Consider the following 19,459-nt stretch of genomic DNA (forward strand, 5'->3'; position numbering starts at 1 on the left):
CAGCAAGATATATTCGTATTTCTTTTGCAGACGCTGTAGAACTTGGTGAAAAGCTGCGAACTTTCTAAATGTTAGCTTCCTGTGGACTTCCTTATTGGTTTCCGATAGTCGCCCGTTGCTGCCAGTGTTCGTGCCAAGTTAATGGCGATAAGGCGAAGGCGGCGTGGGCAGGAAGTTCCCCTGGCCGCGCTCGATACGTCTGTTCGTTTCTAATGGAGCTTCAGGTTAACATACATTTTCTCAGGTTGTAATATCTTTTTCGAAGGCCACTGTGAACGTTAGTTAATTTCCCATAAAATTTTATGGTTCACGTCCACTGAAACCACATCTAGAGCTGTTTTCAGAACTTCAAGAGCTCGATGTAACAAGTCGTGGGATTTTGCCTTCGCCGGTAAATGCCAGATCCGAATATCTGACCTGTCCGTAACACCTGCAGTTCGGCGAGACTTTGAGCTCCAAACCAAAAACAAACTCGGTTTCCGCACACAGACGACCGTAGTGTTTTTAGACAAATAACTCAGTATTTAGCAGCATTTCACCGGCTCTTCCGTCACAGAATGTTCTATGTATGTACGTGGGGATTTCAAAAGTAAGTTACACACGTCGTCCACGCTAAAGACGATGAGGCAACAAGAATGGGGCTTTGCCAGAAGAGAGCACATGTTCGTAGTATCCTGCAGACGTATGTCTGCTGCAGTAAGGGCAGCGTGTGCATCACACTATGCGATTGAAATGGCACGGCTCCTGGAAACTTATACCAAACTACGCGAGCCAGTACGATTCTTGTGGGGAAAATGTCTACATTGTACGCAGATTCACCGTGGATTTCTGGTGCAACATGGTCGAAATGCAGAGTCGCGTCCAGCCATAGTGTAATGGAGCCAATAATTTGACCAAGGCCGCACAAACGTGAACACGCTGACAGTGACGGAAGGCCATCTACTTCGACCACAGACGACGACAGCCAGCCAGTCTTTTCGGCAACAGCAGGGGGAAAGAGATTCACCAATGGTGAGGACGTTCATACAACGGTTCTCGAATGGTTTCGTGACCGAAGAGCGAACTTGTGCTGTTGAGGAATTGAACGATTGGCAGAACGTTCCGACAGTCTATGTTGAAAAGTAGTGTTATTTGGAAGCGTAGTGCAGCATTCAAGAAAAGGTACTGGGTCTGCTGCAGTAATATGTACCTTACCTTCTGAATTCCTCTCGTATGATGAAGAGATACGTTCCCACCACACGTGTAGTAAATTCTAATGAAGGCTCCAGCGTGGAGGAATAAAATGACTAGAAACCCTCAGACACATTTTGTGGAAATGTAGATGGACACCGTCAAAGTTTAAGATAAACTACTAAAATAGTTTTTCAGTAAGATCCACAAATAGCCGCCCATTGCAGTAACAAACGTCACTCTTGACAATTAAATCACTGAATAGAAAAGGGGCCGAGCTCCTCGCCCGTGAGAAGCCTGTAACGATATGTTTACGTAATGTGTATACATAAACATACGTTATAAATGTCCTCGTTCGTAGTCGCTAATTATAACAATATGTTTCTTTTGTGCTGCAACATATAGCTATAATCAGCGGTGGAAATATATTTGCGAACGCCGACCGTGTGCGGCTGCCTCTTGTTGGATCGTCTGATCAGTCGGAAGCTGCATTGCAGAGGAGAGTAAATGCCTATTCAAAATATAATTACTTGTGGATAGCTCAACATGAATTTCCTAAGGGACCGTAGTTTATCATGAATTTACCAGTAGAATGTGGCGCGGAGAAAATATTTCGCCGCATACAACTTCCGTCCGATTTCGACGAAAGAATTCGTGACTGTGAACTCTCTATTTGGCAGAAACATACAGAAAATTAAATAACTTCATGAAGGAGTGAGACATAGATTCTACACTAAATAAATAGTCCATACACCAATTCCATTTAAATCTGAATTTATGGCAATTAATAGAAGAACTTACACTGCAATGAAAAATTTAACATGGACGCCGTTTTGACTGGCACTTCTCTTCTGGTAATGACAATAATTCCTTTGACGTTTTCACATACACGTCGCACAATAAATTTACTGGTATGCAGTATTGCACTTTACTTTACACTAAAATAATATTATTTTTAACCATAATAATACGGCGGCAAGACATGCGCGTCCGACACAAGTTACAAGAGACACGAGAAGAATGAGTTACTGTTCATCGAGAAAATCTCGTACATAAAAAAAGAAATGTATAAAAGTGTTCTTCTTCTGTCCGTTTTTCGCGCCGCGGTTTTCAAATTCAATAACTCACTGCATCTCTGACGGCGCTTCGACAATAAACAAGTTACGTCACAGGTCGTTCACCTTCTACATTCTCGCAACATTATTTGCTAACTGTAGCTGTTGCCGAGCGACTGCTCGATTAGTGAATGATTTAAAATGATAAGGCAATCACATAATGTTACAATCCCTCCAAGAAACGCTGTCTATTCTCGTGAATAAACGTGGTGGTCCGTCAATGCAGGTGGTGTCTCTTCTGTTCGTTTCAATAGCTTCTATTCTGTACTTGTATGGATTGTTTATTGTCTAAATTTCACTTCCGCAAATGGTGAAATTCAAGACAAATTCTTCATGGAAGACTTCCTAACACTCAAATTTACAAGCATTGTTGACAAGTTTCTCTTTTTCAGAATTTTTTTCTTCTGTTACCAGTCAACATTTGACTCAGTAGCGAGCCAGTGGGTGTGTTGGACCTTCTATCGACCTACGGACCCCCTTGAAGATGTCTCCCGCAGTCGGAGACGAAACGTTGGGAATTGAGACAAAATTCATCAACCGACCACGGCATAACAGCCCGGATAATTATAATGGACAAGGGAGGTAACTGTCCCAATAGTCAAGTAACGGTGACAGTAATCAAAAGCGTTCGATAAAATTCGAAAGGCTTTAGGATCAACCACGCAGTAAAACATTCGAGACACCTCAGTCAGCTGCAGAGCCGGTAACAAAAAGGGCGGTCACTCACCATTCAGTGGCAAATTGCGTCGGATTATTTCTATTGGCAACATTTACTCGACATACAATGCCCATCCAAGAACATCGTGTACCAGACACATTTATTCAGGCAGTAATTAGTGGAAGGAAACCAACACCACTAACAGCTGGTCGGCACGGGGAATTACCAAACTCGCGAGGCAACTACAGTGACAGCGTTGGACAAAGATTACTTGTTTCTTGAGGTAGTTTCCTATATTAATAACACAGTTGTTTCAAGTCATAAGGTAAGCAGTGGTATAAAATGACTTTCACATAAGGTCCTACAAGAATCAACTTCCAGAGTTTAATGAAAACAGATCGGTTGCTAACAGCAATCACGTCAGTAAATTTGCACTGAATTTAAGAGTGAAGACACTCCTTTAGCATACTCAAAACAAGTTTCTATGCACCTCTACGTGGTATGCTTGCCACTGCAATCCAAAGTTTCAGACTCACAACATACGCCGTATCAACCCAACATGACATGGCCTGTGGCATTCATACAACTCAGAAAGGCTATAGGGGAATGAGAACCGATCTGAGCTAGCTACGAACATCTGCTACTAATACAGTCAATTCAGCGGTACAATCACAACCATTGGACGGCAAGGATCTTAAAAGTGGAATAATTTGTCCACTACTAGCATACGTTGTGATTGAGCAACTGTAAATGCAGGCCGCCATTGAATACAGTTGAAACATAGGCGTAGAAACACACAAGATAACGTATCGCACACACATCCTGGTCACCAGGTATCGTCAGTTTGTAATGGAGGGAAGTGTCGGATGGGGGGAGTAAGGCGGACTTGAAACTGTAGAGTGAGATAAACAATTGACTACAGTAAGCAGGTTCAAAGGGACAGAAGTTGCAGTAATTATGCGGAGATGAAGCAGCTTGTGCGAAGTACACAGAGGTGACAAAAGTCATGGCATACCTCCTAATATCGTGTCGGACCTCCTATTGCCCAGCGTAATGCAGCAACTTGACTTGGCATGACTCCCCAAGTCGTTGGAAGTTCCCTACAGAAATATTGAGCCGTGCCTCTATAGCCGTACGTAATTGAGTGTTGCCGGTGCAGGATGTTGTGCACCAACTGACCTCTCGAATATGTCCCGTAAATGTTCGCTGGGATTCATGTGTAACTGGCCAAATCATTCACTGGGATTGTACAGAACGCTCTGCAAACCATTCGCGAACGGGGACATGGACACTGTCATCCATAAAAATTCAGTCGCTGTTTTGGAACATTAAGTCCATGAATGGCTGTAAATGATCTCAAAGGAGCCGAAGATAAGGAGGACCTAGTCCATTCCATGTAAACACAGCCGACACCATTACGGAGCCACCACTGAAATCGCGACTCGTCATCTAAGCGTCTAGGGTCCAGCCGACATGGTCACGAGACCATAGGATGCTCTGCAGGCGACGTCCTGCTGTTAGCAAAGGCACTCACATGGGTCGTCTGCAGCCATAGCCCATTAGCGCTAAATTTCGCCGCACCGTCCTAACGAATAGGTTCGTCGTACGTCCCACATTGATTCCTGGGGTTATTTACCGCAGTGTGGCGTGTCTGTTAGCACTGACAACTTTCCGCAAATACGGCTGCCTTTGGTCGTTAAGTGAAAGCTGTCGGACACTGCATTGTCCATGATGGGAGGTAATGCCTGAAATTTAGTATCCTCGAAACAGTGTTGACGCTGTGGCTTTGAGAATATTGAGTTCCCTAGTGATTTCCATGCATCTAGTTGCAACTACCATTCCCGTCGTGCGACTGTAATCACGTTGGAAACCTTTTTCATGTGAGCACAAATGTAGCTGCGCTAATGCACTGCCCTCTTACACCCTGTGTACGCGATACTGCCACCTGTACACGTGCATATCGCTATCCCATGACATTTGTCACCCCAGTGTGCATTACTGTGGCGCTCTGCCTTAAAGGAAAGAACATAACGGGGGAAGAAAAAAGATCTAGAGGAAAATAGTCTAATATCCCCTTATTAACATACACTGAAGGAGAAACGGAATATGGCTAGCCACATTTTATTTGACGCAAGTTGTTCCCGAACGAGAGCCAGAGCCATTGGTTTCTCCGATTCATTCCTTCGCTTCATATGCGTTTCTTATTCATGTTCTTTCTTGCGAATGCCTATTCTGACATAAACATATACGTTGAAGGTAGTTTGCATACTATTGTACATCAGTGCGCTGTACAACTGTTTCGTTTGGCAGAAGTGTCTCACTTTCAGCGGACAGCCCCACGCCCAGTGCCGGTGTAGCGTCCCGCCGCGCTGGCAGGAGACTTACGCAGCGCCACCTGTTGCTCCGCACTTAACAGAGGGCACCTGCCGCCTCCACGTCTGCTGTTGTTTAAACAGTTTACGCGCCTCTATTGATCGTCTCGCCGGTCCAGCCAGCGGCGCTGTTGCGCTGTGGCCGGCTGCGTGGCTTAGGTGCAATAAACGTGCTGTTCTATATCTACAGATATTCTCCGCAGGCTATTTCAGTGAGTGATGGACGGTACTTGTGGTACCGCTCCCTCCCTCCCTCCCCACCCATCTCATTTGCGTCCGCGAATAGTGCGTAGGAAGAACTTATCATTTATTTTCTCCTCGCAGTCATTTAGTGCCGTGTATGTGAAATGTTTTACTCTTGTGTGTACACTTCCGAAACTTCAACAGGAAACCAATCCGTGAAGCATTACACATTTCTTGTAGCGTCCAACTGCCTCTTACGACCATAAAATGACATGATATACGGATGTTACAAATGTAAGTAATAAATTTGTGCAGTAATGTTTTATCTTAATGTGAGGCGTGTAAAGTGATATTTATACGTGGTGGTGTATGCAGACAGTGTACTGATTTTCCATGTCGGTTTTGCAGGTGCTTGACAGTGACTCTTATTCGAAATTAGCTTCTCCCTCGATTACACAAACTTCGCATTACAACTTGCTACGTTTATTAAGCACCTGGAGGCTGTGGATCCCCACAAATACAAAATTTGTTGCCAAACAGTTGTAGTCATTCATCGCACTATTCCAAAAACGGTTCAGCTGACTCCATCTTGTGATTACACTCGTATCTCCTTTGGGTTTCACCAAAATATGTCAAGACTTCACTGTCTTCGATGCTGAATTATCTGCGATCTTCAGGGCGCTGGAGCAGATGTGATGTGCCGTGCCTGCTGAATCCCTCGTCTGTTCCGACTCCCTGGGTGCTCTTCAGTCTTTGAAACGATTGTATCCGGCCGATAAAGTAGTTCAGGATGTCAAGGTCTGGCGAAGGAGGTGTCTTTCTGCTGGATGGCAGGGGTCATGGGTATTGCGAGGAACGGAAGCCGGATGTAGCAGCCAGGGAGGCGTGGTGTGATCCTCGGTTAGTTCAGTGTGCCATCCTCATGCAAGCTATCACCTCGCTGTTGAGGTACAGAGTCATTCGTCGATAGGGAGAAGAGTGCGCAACACGACCGAGGCATAGTTCCTTCCACTCATGCAGACATTGAGGTCCTCCTCTCTTGTCCAACAGATGGCGCTTCATCTAATAAGAATAGCAATAATTAGCATAACAAAGTACGACAAAGCAAAGGTGATGTTCTTTCCAGGAATAGCTGTAGTCGAGGAATAATGTTGCGAACAGCACTGTAAAGCATGTCTGGAGTTATGGTGAGGCATTGGCCTCGGATTTTGTTTTTGAGCATCCCTAGAGATGTCTGTCGATCACGATACACTTGCTACTTCAGGTAACCGCAAAGCCAATAATCGCGCGGACTGAAGTCTGGTGACCTGGGAGGCCAAGTATGACGAAAGTGGCGGCCGAGGACAAGATCATCACCAAACGACGCGCGCAAGAGGTCTTTCACGCGTCTAGCAATATGGAGTGGAGCGCCGTCCTGCATAAACATCGTACGTTCGAGCAGGTGTTTTATCAGCCAGGCTGGGGATGATGCGATTCTGTAACATATCGGTGTACCTCTCACCCGTCACGGTAGCAGTTACAAAACCAGGATCACGCATTTCCTCGAAGAAAATAGGCCCGATAACGGTAGATGTGGTAAATCCAACCCATACCGTGACTTTCTCGTCGTGCAGTGGAGTTTCCATGACAGTTCTAGGATTTTCGGTAGCCCAAATTCTGCAGTTGTGGGCATTGACAGACCCTCGGAGCGTGAAATGAGCTTCGTGGGTCCACAACACCTTACTCAACCAATCGTCATCTTCCGCCATCTTTTGAAGCGCCCACACCGCCAATGCCTTCCGCTTCACTAAATCGCCAGGTAACAGTTCATTGATGTCGTCGGATTTTTTAGGGATAGCATCGGAGGGTACGCCTAAGTGCCAAGGAAACAGTGTATGGATGCCGGTGCGACGTGCGACTGCACGAGTGCTGACTTCCCTGTGTACAGGCGAACCCGCTACAGTCTCTATTACTTCCTTAACTATCTCAGCAGCATTAAGCCTTGTGCTCGGTCGACCACCACGAGGTCTATCGTCTGAACAGCCCGTAGCTTCGAACTTGGAAATCATTCTCGCCACAGATGCATTTGTCAACGGACCTTTACCCGTTCGAATCCCCCTCCTATGGCGATAGGATCGTAACGCTGAACTAGCACATTCCCCATTCTGATAATACAGCTTCACTAAAAGCGCCTTTTCAGGTAACGTCAACATGTTGCGACTGTTGCTTCACCTGATTCTCTCATTACAGCTCCTTTTATACACAATTGTCATGCGCAGTCACTGACGTTTCGCTGTCCAGCGCCATCTGTCGGACATTTTGTGAACTTTTTTGTTCTGATAAAACCCCATGTCAATCCAAGCATGTTTGTCAATTTGTACCTCTCTATCTAAATTATTCCGTGGTTTATTAAGTTTTCAAATTTATACTGACTTTTTGATCACCGGGTAAACTAACATGTTCAAGATACTTTTGATCTTATAGTATATAATAGTAATGAGGTAGTACGTAACAGAGGCGTTTTGTGTTTGCAGCGGCCAGCCACGGCAGCGTCGGTGGTCGGCGGAGAGCCGGCAGCGGACTGCGCCGGCCCGGAGGCCAGCCCGCCGGGAGCAGACCCTGCCGAGGCGCGACGCGCCCTGACACTGACGCCCGCGTCGGCGCCGCCGAGCCGCGATGAGCGTACGGGACCGCAGGAGCCGGCGGAGGCTGCGGCTGCGTCCGCGGCCGCGGCCGCTCAGCCGCCGGTGCCGCAGATCCAGGCCGAGGTGTACGACGGCGGCGAGCCCGCGCTCGCCATGGACGTGACCGAGCTGGAGGCGGAGGCGCTGGCCGCCGGCGAGTCGGCGTCGGCGTCCATCGACGGCGAGGTGCCCAGCATCGTGCTGGAGCCGGCCAGCGCGCCCACCGCCAGCCAGGACGACGGCACCGACTCGCCCTCCCGCGCTCCCGCCAAGGGCCCGTCCGACGAGGAGGCCGAGGCGGAGGCGGAGGACGGCGCCGAGCTGGAGCGCCGGCGGGCGCAGGCGGCGCCGCGACTCAGCCTCTCGCTGCAGCCCGAGGCGGAGGCGGCCGCGGCCGCGGCGCACCGCAAGTCGCCCGTCACCGTCCAGGAGTGGGTCGACTCGCTGCCTGGGCCCGTGCCCGCCACCAGGTCGGTGCTCCTCACTCCTAATTAATATTCTCTAATACTTAACCTTAAACATAATACACCCTTCAAAAGAATTACGGGAACGTGTTCATCAACATCCTGTATGTTACATTTATTTCGATCCAGGCGGTGTAGCTCGCGCAGGATACGGGGGCCGAACCGAAGTGGCCAGTTTTCGTCCAAAAGCGCTGGGTGAGTTCATTCGTTTGTTCGGAAGGGGAGGCTGACGAGAGTTTTCCACCTTTCGGCCGGCCAGCGATGTCGGAATTGAGGCACGTAGCCCACAGTCAATCTCAAACGATTTTACAGAAACTATTCGGCAAAAAAAATTACATTTTCGCTTTACTTATATAAGCGAGGTTCATCATCTCGTTAATGGTTGTAGTTATTATGATAAACATACAAAAAAAAAGTTTTGCATCACCCCTGTTCCCAGAACTCTTGAAGATGGACGTTGATTGTGGATATTGTATTACAGACAAAAAATGGAAATGAGCGTTTAGCGTCATTGGCCGGGAGGCCTCTTGTGGGGCAGGTCCGGCCGCCGTGGTGCAGGTCTTATTACATTCTACACCACATTGGGCGACCTGCGCGGATGGGGATGAAATGATGATAAAGACAACACTGCACCCAGTCCCTGTGCGGAGAAAATGCCCGACTCAGCAGGGAATCGAATCCGGGCCCCTTAGGACGGCTGTTCGTCACGCTGACCTTTTTTTCCCGTTGCATCTGCTCGGGGCGGACGTCGTAAGACATACGTTAAAGTTCGTTGTTGATCGATTGACTCCGGTTTTTTTTTTTTTTTTTTTTACAGAGGGCAGTTAACCCTCTGACCGAACACGCTGAGCTACCGTGCCGGCGCCATTCAGCTATCGGGGCGGATGAATAACAGACAGTCCCTCAAAGATGTAAACGATCGTGCATGAGAATCGCCTATTACACGAAGGGGGTCCGATAGACGATCAGTTCCAGTAATCCCACCAGGAACGAGGTACACGGCTCGTGTTGTCTACAGTTCAACCACGCCTAGACCGTCAATGCCGCAGTTCGATCGTGTCCGCATTGTTACTTTGTGCCAGGAAGGGCTCTCAACAAGGGAAGTGTCCAGGCGTCTCGAAGTGAACCAAAGCGATGTTCTTCGGACATGGAGGAAATACAGAGAGACAGGAATTATCAATGACATGCCCTCGCCGAGGCCGCCCAAGGGCTACTACTGCAGTGGATGACCGACACGTACGGATTATGCCTCGGAGGAAACACGACAGCAACGCGACCATCTTGAATAATGTTTTTCGTGTAGTTACAAGGCGTCGTGTTAAGACTCAAACTGTGCGCAATTGGCTGCATGATGCGCAACTTCATTCCCGACGTCCATGGCGAGGTCCGTGTTTGCAACCACGACACCATGCAGCACGGTACAGATGGGCCCAGCAACACAGCGAATGGACTGCTCAGGATTGGCATCACGTTCTCTTCACCGATGAGTGTCGCATATGTCTTCAACCAGACAATCGTCGGAGACGTGTTTGGAGGCAACCCAATCAGATTGAACTCCTTACACACACTGTCCAGCGAGTGCAGCAAGGTGGAGATTCCCTGCTGTTTTGGGGTGGCATTATGTGATGCCGACGTACGCCGCTGGTGGTTATGGAAGGCGTCGTAAAGGCTGTACGATAAGTGAATGCCATCCTCCGACCGATAGTGCAACCATATCGGCAGCACATTGGAGAGACATTAGTCTTCATGGCGACAATTCGCGCCCCCCTCCCCCCCCCCCCCATCATACACATCTTGTGAATGACTTCCTTCAGGATAACAACACCGCTTGACTAGTCACCAGCATGTTCCCCAGACATGAACCCTATCCAACATGCCTGGGATAGATTTAAAAGGACTGTTTATGGACGTCGTGACCCACCAGCCACTCTGAGGACGCCGTTGAGGAGTGGGACAATCTGGACCAACAGTGCCTTGCTGAACTTGTGGACAGTATGCTATAACGAATACAGGCATGCATCAATGCAAGAGGACGTGCTGCTGGGTATTAGAGGTGTCGGTGTGTACAGCAATCTGGACTACCACCTCTGAAGGTCTCTCTGTATGGTGGTACAACATACAACGCGTGGTTTTCATGAGCAATAAAACGGGCGGAAATGACGTGTATGTTGATCTCTCTTCCAATTTTCTGTACAGGTTCCGGAACTCTTGGAATGGAGGTGATGTAAAACTTTTTTTGATGTGTGTGTTTACGTGAAAGTAAGACACTGCGAGAAATTCGGAAAACTGTACAATGAAAAATAGAGGTAAGCATGATTTCGCGTTTGGCGCATATTACATAATACGTTGTTGCGTATGAAATTTAGCGAATATATTGAATTGTTCTTTAGACTTTGTCTGTCACCAATCTTGAGAAAATAGATCAGATGTATCACTCATTTGTGATCACGCCACGCGAGCGATAAAGCCAGGGTGAAATATCCACAGCGTACCTCATATTTCATAAACGGTTTCAGATATCGAAATGAGATTTTGGGCAACAATAGCACGCAAATAGCAGAGTATTTAACCATATCATTATTGTGTAAAACTTCAGTATCTACCGTCTTTTTCCATTAACTACAGGTTTTCTCTGTGAAAGAATGTTAGTTTTAAGGGCCACCGATAGCTGGTGAAACGAAAAATGCTGTGGGTTTTGGAACAACATTCGTGAAGAAATTACACGCTTTTTTGTACCGAGGATGTGCTTTTTCATATGCCACTATAATTTTCTTCAGTTTCTGACTTAATAAATCACTGCTTCAGAATTCTCTCGCAATTATCTGCACAACATGTTAGTGAGTTGAGACAGTGTAAACTCCGCTGTGTTTTAGCAAAAGGAGCATGTTCTTACACGGCAACTGGAGAAATGTGTAGGTTTTACTCAAAATTCGCCATTCGTGGCAATTTACTAAAAGTTACAAAATGGTTAACAAGCCATACGAAAATAAATCGCTGTAGTTTCAGCGGAATACTTTTTAAGTTCTAACGAAAGCAGAGGTGACAGTAGATCTTTTTGAATAGTCACCATGCAATTGTGGGCGAGAGGCCCCACTTAATACTTAAAAGTGAGCGTAGGCTTCAGTTTAGAACGGCTCCTCCCTTCCCGCTCTCGACGTTTGCCCTACAGTGCTCTGAGCCACCCGCCACCCGCCACCACTGCCAATGTCCCCACGCTACCCTAGCCGACTGGGCATCTAGCGGCCGCGGCATTTTGCGTGCACTATGTGGTCTTATTGCATGGCTTTAGATCTTCTCTTTCAATGTAGGCGACAATTAAAATCATTCACCTTCTATTGGCTGCGTTAAGGATTAGTGTCAGGTGACCCTTCAGAAGGAAGTGACTACCGGTCTCGCAGTGTTTTCTACAGGGGTACACAGATACTTGTCATTTGTGGACATTGTATTCACGCAAGAACATGCAACGTGACGTCTTAATGCAGTGCAAATCGCAAGGGCGATCTGTTTGATCAAAAAAGGATGGACTTGCTGTCAAGTCGCTGTACATGGCGATCTCTCTCCACGTGTAATCCACAGATTGTGGACCCACTGTGAAGAGACTGGTCAGCACACAAGGTGGGCTAAAGAACGTTGCTGAAACATGAGAACCACACGTGAGGACCGATATCTGGCTACCTCTTTGTTGTGGCGCTGTACAGCACTTTGAGACGATCCCAGAAGAGCCACTGGAGCTGCTGCATTCAGTCAGACCGTAATGAACAGATTACGAGAAAGCATCTCAGACCCAGACGTCCCATTTGTACACCATTTGACACATCTTTCAGCTTGCCGTTCCCATGTCAGCTAGCAACTTCGGCATTGGCGAAACGAGTTATTCACAGACGAGTCCAGATACCCTGTGGAGACCCTTACTGAATGGTGTCTCCCAGACATTGTCTAGGAAATCGGCAGATTCCAAGGTTCTGCGATGTTGTGGGGAGGCTTCATTGTTGACAGCCATTCGGATCTTGTCGTTGTCCATGCTCGCCTGACCTCCAAGCAGTACATCAAACAGATCGTGTGGGACTATTTCGGACTTCTGCATGCATTGGTGGCTCTGAATTCCTTCTAATGCCAGGGCCCATATGGCGGGCGTCAGCATGGATATCTTGCGAAGATTGGACATTGAAGTAATGGAATAAATCCCATCGTGCATATGTGGAACATGAGTGACAGAAGTGTTCACGGTTGTCCCATTACACCACAGGCCTCCAAGAATTCTCATGGTCTCTTATTGATGAATGGGAACAGATATCGCAGGGTCACGTTCATAGAGATACCGACCTTTTCACGTAGGCCAAGCAGTGATTTAACCACAAAGAAGACATACACTTTAATGAAGCTCTCAGCCCAGAGGAAGGCACCCAGGACGACGGGGTGAATGATTGTTTCCACCTCGTTATCGACACCTGTCGAAGATTTCAATTCTCTTTAGAAAAATAAAGATCTAATTCGGTGACACGCCTATTCTTGAATTATTTCGGAATGGAGTATGGCAGGCGCGCAAAGTCATTTTCCCCTAATTCTTTTGAGAAATGTAGTTAAACTGTGAAGTTTGTTGCGACATTGGTAAATGCCTGAAATGTTGGCTCTCGGTAATGTTTGGATTGTTGTTAGAACTGGTGAAGAAATTTACTGTGAGGACGTTATTCACCAGGGTCCGCCACGGCTTTCCAAACTGCGAGCTAGCACGATGTGCTGGCCAAGGCTCCACCCGCCTCTGCTTTGCTCGTTCTTTCCCAGAAGTACTCGGCTTAGCGCAACATTTCATTCAGTATTCCACGGTGATACAAAGGAAACTAAAGGGCAGAGTCAAATGTTAACGGAGCGAAATCGAACGTTAAGATTTCAGGATGTTTCCGAATTAACACTCATTCCTCACATTAATTCTCCCTCTGCTTACTCTTCTCCATGGTACCACGAATCTGTTTACAATGTGAATTGTACTAGAAATGCAAGACATGTGAAGGGCCTAGTTGTGTTCTGCCGCTTCAAGATGGAAGACCTAGATTCTGTTGCGCTTCACTAACTGGATCTCTTGTATAGATGTTGTCTCGGCGCAGATGTAGTTCGCGAATTCGTTGTTCTTGAATGAGGCTCTAAAAATTGGTGTGGTGACTAAGGCAATTGATTCTACTAAATAATCTGGTGAGTTCAAATCAGGGAAGCCAATAGTTCTTGTATTTGACAACACACGAAGCAGATAAAGCTATAAACTGCTAATACGATGTTTTGCATATCTTCGATTACAAAGTCTTAGGTTTCACAGTTCATATTAGAATCAATGACAATCCTATTATATTAAGTCTTGTAGAAAACATGTTCAGAAAAATTTGGTACATTGTTACTCTAATCTTCTCGGCTTTGCACACAGTCGTGTTATTTGAATACAAAATTGTGTGGCACGCATATGAGATAATTATTGTCCTGTCAGTAACGCGATCCTTACCGTTCAGTCCCACGCTCTACACTGACTAGACAGCCCCAATCACTTTGCTTTGTAGCGCACTTTCGGGGGAAGCCGAAGGTTCGTGAAATGCTTCGTCTCAATGTCGTTATTCTGCTCTTAACGAAAATTGTTATAAAATTGAGATCTGAAATAAATAGAATAAAGCTTGCTGTTGTGAGTGTATTAACCATGATAGACAATTAAATCTGAATTATACTTTATTATATGTTAATAGATAAATCCAACAAATTTGGCACACTGCCTCTTGTGCCGGCAGTCACTCAGATTATCATCCTACAAAACTGGTGCAATTTCTCACGGAATTGATACTCACTGAACCGTCTGTCGTCTTCCTCTCACCCCTTCTCTTACGCTATGCCTCATCTACTCTAATCTCAGCCAAACTATGGAGTGAACCTTGGGAAGGAATCTAATGGCTCCAAAACTAGAAATATCATAATTAGCGTGCGGCATTTTTCGGTCGTTCGACAGACTCATGGTGTCAGTGCTGTTTACCCTTCGCTATTTGTTTGTGAGGTATAGGAAGTTCAAAGATCCAGCGGTTGCTTGGACAAAAACACACAGTCTGGCGATCTACCGTCATAAACCTTTAAAAAATAAAAGGAGCCACAGAAGAGAGTAATAATAATTCTCTGAGATTTAGTTGAAAATGAAAGAGCAAAAAATTATGACTATCGCTAGACGGGATTCATTGTGCGTGCAGCTGGAAGCTGTCTGTGCTGAATTTGCAGGCATGGGGCACGTGAATAAAGTGGCGATATGAATAATATTTTTTTTGAATTTCCTCATATTATGATGCTGTCGGTTGTAACAGTTTTGATAGAACTGAACGAAGACTGTCGAGACACTATATTTTACTGAAAAGTACGTTGGATAATTCAAGGGACTGCCTGGACGTTTTTTCCACTTAAAACTCGATATTGTTGAATTTATGAAGGAAAAAAGAAAGCAGGAAAGAGAATTACAACATCCAGAACGTATCACAGACCTAGCATTTTACATAGACTTGTTCGCGCTCCACCAACAGATACTGCGAGGCGAGAAACTACTAATGTCTGATTTAATGGGGATGCATTTAAAAGAAAATCGCCTTCTGGAAGAGACAAACTCGACAAAAAACACCGTCTATTTTCCTAGGCTGATTTGCGTTAAAGAAAATGAGAGTTTTTAAAGGATTCATTGTGGTCTTGAATGAATTAAAAGAATAGTTTTCTAAACGTTTTGACGACACTGCCAATCTTAATCTATTTTCGAGACCGCTTGCCGTTTAAGTTGAAAGCTAGCCAGTGCATCTGAAAATGGAAATGATTGATCGGCAGTATAATTCCCGTTTAAAGGACAAATCCTTTTACATTAAAACTGTCAAGGTGGTCTACATCGTTTTCCTCGCAATAAGTTTGCAGTTCTCAACAATATGGGTGAAAACACGTTAAAAAAAATTCGATCAACTTGTCTCTGAAAGCCTTCTCTCGATTGTGAAATTACACTCCTGGAAATTGAAATAAGAACACCGTGAATTCATTGTCCCAGGAAGGGGAAACGTTATTGACACATTCCTGGGGTCAGATACATCACATGATCACACTGACAGAACCACAGGCACATAGACACAGGCAACAGAGCATGCACAATGTCGGCACTAGTACAGTGTATATCCACCTTTCGCAGCAATGCAGGCTGCTATTCTCCCATGGAGACGATCGTAGAGATGCTGGATGTAGTCCTGTGGAACGGCTTGCCATGCTATTTCCACCTGGCGCCTCAGTTGGACCAGCGTTCGTGCTGGACGTGCAGACCGCGTGAGACGACGCTTCATCCAGTCCCAAACATGCTCAATGGGGGACAGATCCGGAGATCTTGCTGGCCAGGGTAGTTGACTTACACCTTCTAGAGCACGTTGGGTGGCACGGGATACATGCGGACGTGCATTGTCCTGTTGGAACAGCAAGTTCTCTTGCCGGTCTAGGAATGGTAGAACGATGGGTTCGATGACGGTTTGGAGGTACCGTGCACTATTCAGTGTCCCCTCGACGATCACCAGAGGTTTACGGCCAGTGTAGGAGATCGCTCCCCACACCATGATGCCGGGTGTTGGCCCTGTGTGCCTCGGTCGTATGCAGTCCTGATTGTGGCGCTCACCTGCACGGCGCCAAACACGCATACGACCATCATTGGCACCAAGGCAGAAGCGACTCTCGTCGCTGAAGACGACACGTCCCTCCATTCACGCCTGTCGCGACACCACTGGAGGCGGGCTGCACGATGTTGGGGCGTGAGCGGAAGACGGCCTAACGGTGTGCGGGACCGTAGCCCAGCTTCATGGAGACGGTTGCGAATGGTCCTCGCCGATACCCCAGGAGCAACAGTGTCCCTAATTTGCTGGGAAGTGGCGGTGCGGTCCCCTACGGCACTGCGTAGGATCCTACGGTCTTGGCGTGCATCCGTGCGTCGCTGCGATCCGGTCCCAGGTCGACGGGCACGTGCACCTTCCGCCGACCACTGGCGACAACATCGATGTACTGTGGAGACCTCACGCCCCACGTGTTGAGCAATTCGGCGGTACGTCCACCCGGCCTCCCGCATGTCCACTATACGCCCTCGCTCAAAGTCCGTCAACTGCACATACGGTTCACTTCCACGCTGTCGCGGCATGCTACCAGAGTTATAGACTGCGATGGAGCTCCGTATGCCACGGCAAACTGGCTGACACTGACGGCGGCGGTGCACAAATGCTGCGCAGCTAGCGCCATTCGACGGCCAACACCGCGGTTCCTGGTGTGTCCGCTGTGCCGTGCGTGTGATCATTGCTTGTACAGCCCTCTCGCAGTGTCCGGAGCAAGTATGGTGGGTCTGACACACCGGTGTCAATGTGTTCTTTTTTCCATTTCCAGGAGTGTAAATAAGAGGTAATTACGTGATAATCTGGGGGCGAAAATCTGTGAAATAGTCTGCGTCTGTTTGTATGCCGACTGTCTGTACCAGATAAAAATTTTATTTTTTTCAGCACACCAAAATAATTACGTATACTTAAAATTTGTTTTGTTTCTGATCTGTGTTTCTGAGAAATACGGAAACCAAGTCGTATGCAGTGCGACTGCATTGCCATCTCCACTGAAGCGCCAAAGAAACTGGTATAGGCATGTGCATTCAAATGCAGAGATTTGTAAACCTGCAGAATACGGCGCTGCGGTCGGCAACGCCTTTGTAATAAAAGTGTCTGGCGCAGTCAGACCGGTTACTACAATGGCAGGTTACCAAGAGCCACTACAGAAAGAAGAGCCATATTCGCCTTGGTATTTAGTCTGTAGCAGAATGGACGGGGACTCCTTTCTACCTACGAAGCCACAATTTTTTGTTGAATGTCTTGAAAATAAGTTTGGGGGAAGTGACTGTGCTGTCCAAGATGAGAAGCGGTGCAGTCTTGATTCAGACAGCATCTCCAGCCCATTCCCGGGTGTTACTTGCTTGTGACTGGCTGGGTGATACTTCTGTTTGTCACTTCTCATAAAAGCCTCAACATGGTCCAGGGAATTATCTTCCATTGCGACCTCCTCCTGCAGTCTGATAGGATCTCCGCGCCAATCTAGAACGCCGGGGTGTTCATTTCATCTGGCGCGCTTACAGGGGACCTAAAGACAACAGGGTTGCTACTGATGCCTTTATCTTGGCCTTTGAGGGTGATTCAGTGCCTGAACAGGTCAAGGTGATGGCTTACGGCTATGAAGTTAAACCATACGTCCCTCCCCCTATTCGTTGCTTTAAGTGCTCGAAATTCGGGCACATGTCTTCCCACTGCATTCCCAACACCACATGTCAAGACTAAAGACGTCCACTGCATCCAGATACTCCATGTGCGCCTCGTCCCACTTATATCAGCTGTGGAGAGCAGCAGTTCCCCTGCTCGCTAAACTGTACAGTATTCCAAAAGGAGCAGAAAATCATGGAGTACAAGACCGTGGATCCGTTGACTTACCAAGAGGCTAAACGTAAATTTGAACAATTACACACCATCTGATTGACGTCCACATACGCTGCAGCTACATTACCGTCGCCGTCACAAGTACCAGTCGTATCACACACTGTGCCACGAACAGTGAGCCCTCCAGGCCTCCAGAATACATCTGCCCCCTTGGTGGTAGGGGAAAATCTCCTTTGTTGCTCCAAAAGTACCCACTTTGGGAGCAAGACCCTCCCGAATGCAGGGGCATCGGCCCCCTCCCCCCAGCCAGAGAAGCAACAGCCTCCTCTGGCTCCTATCTTGTAGAAGAGGTCCCTTGGGACCCTCTTTCCCAAGGTCGCTACTAACCCCACAGGAGCCAAAAGCTGCTGGATAAAGAGCTTCACGGTCTTCCTCCATGACTGAAGCTATTCTGGAGGGCAAACAAACAAAGAAGTCTGTTAAGAAAAAGGATCCTGCAGTGGCCCCAACATCACCACTCCCTACCAATTCTCCAACTGCAGATGAAGTGGAGATCTCAGTGTCCCCTGATGATCTGGATCTCACTGATACCTCATCTACAACAGGAATGAATACAAATACTCAGTCGGTGGCAGCCTGTGCTGTAACCTGCCTCGTCGCATGCTTCAAGCCTTCCCAGCCTCACGATAAAGTCATCCTCCAGTGGGATTGCTGCGTTTTTTCCCACCACCTGGTCGAGCTACGGCAACTGTTAAGCTTTACACCTGCTTTCTGCATAGCCCTCCAGGAAATCTGGTTCCCAACAATGCGAACCCCTGCCCTCCGTGGCTATAGGGGATGTTACAAGAACCGTAGCGAAAATAATAGTGTGTCAGGTGGACATAGCGTTTATGTCCTGAACTCAGTATGCAGTGGACCTGTGTCTCTTCAAACCCTTCTAGAAGCTGTGGCTGTCAGGATAAGGACGACGCAGGAAATAACTGTCTACAATGTACATCTTTCTCCAGATGGTGCAGTATCCCTGAATGTATTAACTGCACTGGTTGACCAACTCCCTAGACCTTTCCTACTTTGGGAGATTTTAACACCAATAGCCCTTTGTAGGGTGGCACCGTGCTTACTGGCAGAGGCAGAGATGTCGTTAATTTACTGTCCCAACTCGACCTGTGCCTCTTAAATACTGGGGCCGCCACACATTTCAGTGTGGCTCATGGTAGTTACTCGGCCATTGACTTATCAAGTTGCAGCCGAGGACTTCTCCTGTATATCATCTGAAGAGCACATGACAACCTGTGTGGTAGTGACCACTTCCCCATATTTCTGTCACTCCCCTGGCGTCATGCCCACGGACGCGTACCCAGATGGGGTTTAAACAAGGCAGACTGGGTAGCATTTACCTCTGCTGT

At 47.2% G+C, this 19,459-nt stretch overlaps 1 protein-coding gene across 6 annotated transcripts in view; it reads left to right on the top strand.

The window, feature by feature from the left end:
* Positions 1–19,459, top strand: part of LOC126355009 (uncharacterized) — a 504,064-nt gene that overhangs the window by 257,475 nt on the left and 227,130 nt on the right. For all 6 annotated transcript variants that reach the window (XM_050005149.1, XM_050005144.1, XM_050005146.1 and 3 more), the window contains one exon: positions 8,012–8,631. In XM_050005149.1, the coding sequence (XP_049861106.1) occupies positions 8,012–8,631 (620 nt within the window). The remainder of the gene's footprint in view (positions 1–8,011; positions 8,632–19,459) is intronic.

The sequence above is a fragment of the Schistocerca gregaria genome, chromosome 3 (assembly GCF_023897955.1).
Source record: "Schistocerca gregaria isolate iqSchGreg1 chromosome 3, iqSchGreg1.2, whole genome shotgun sequence".
NCBI lineage: Eukaryota > Metazoa > Arthropoda > Insecta > Orthoptera > Acrididae > Schistocerca > Schistocerca gregaria.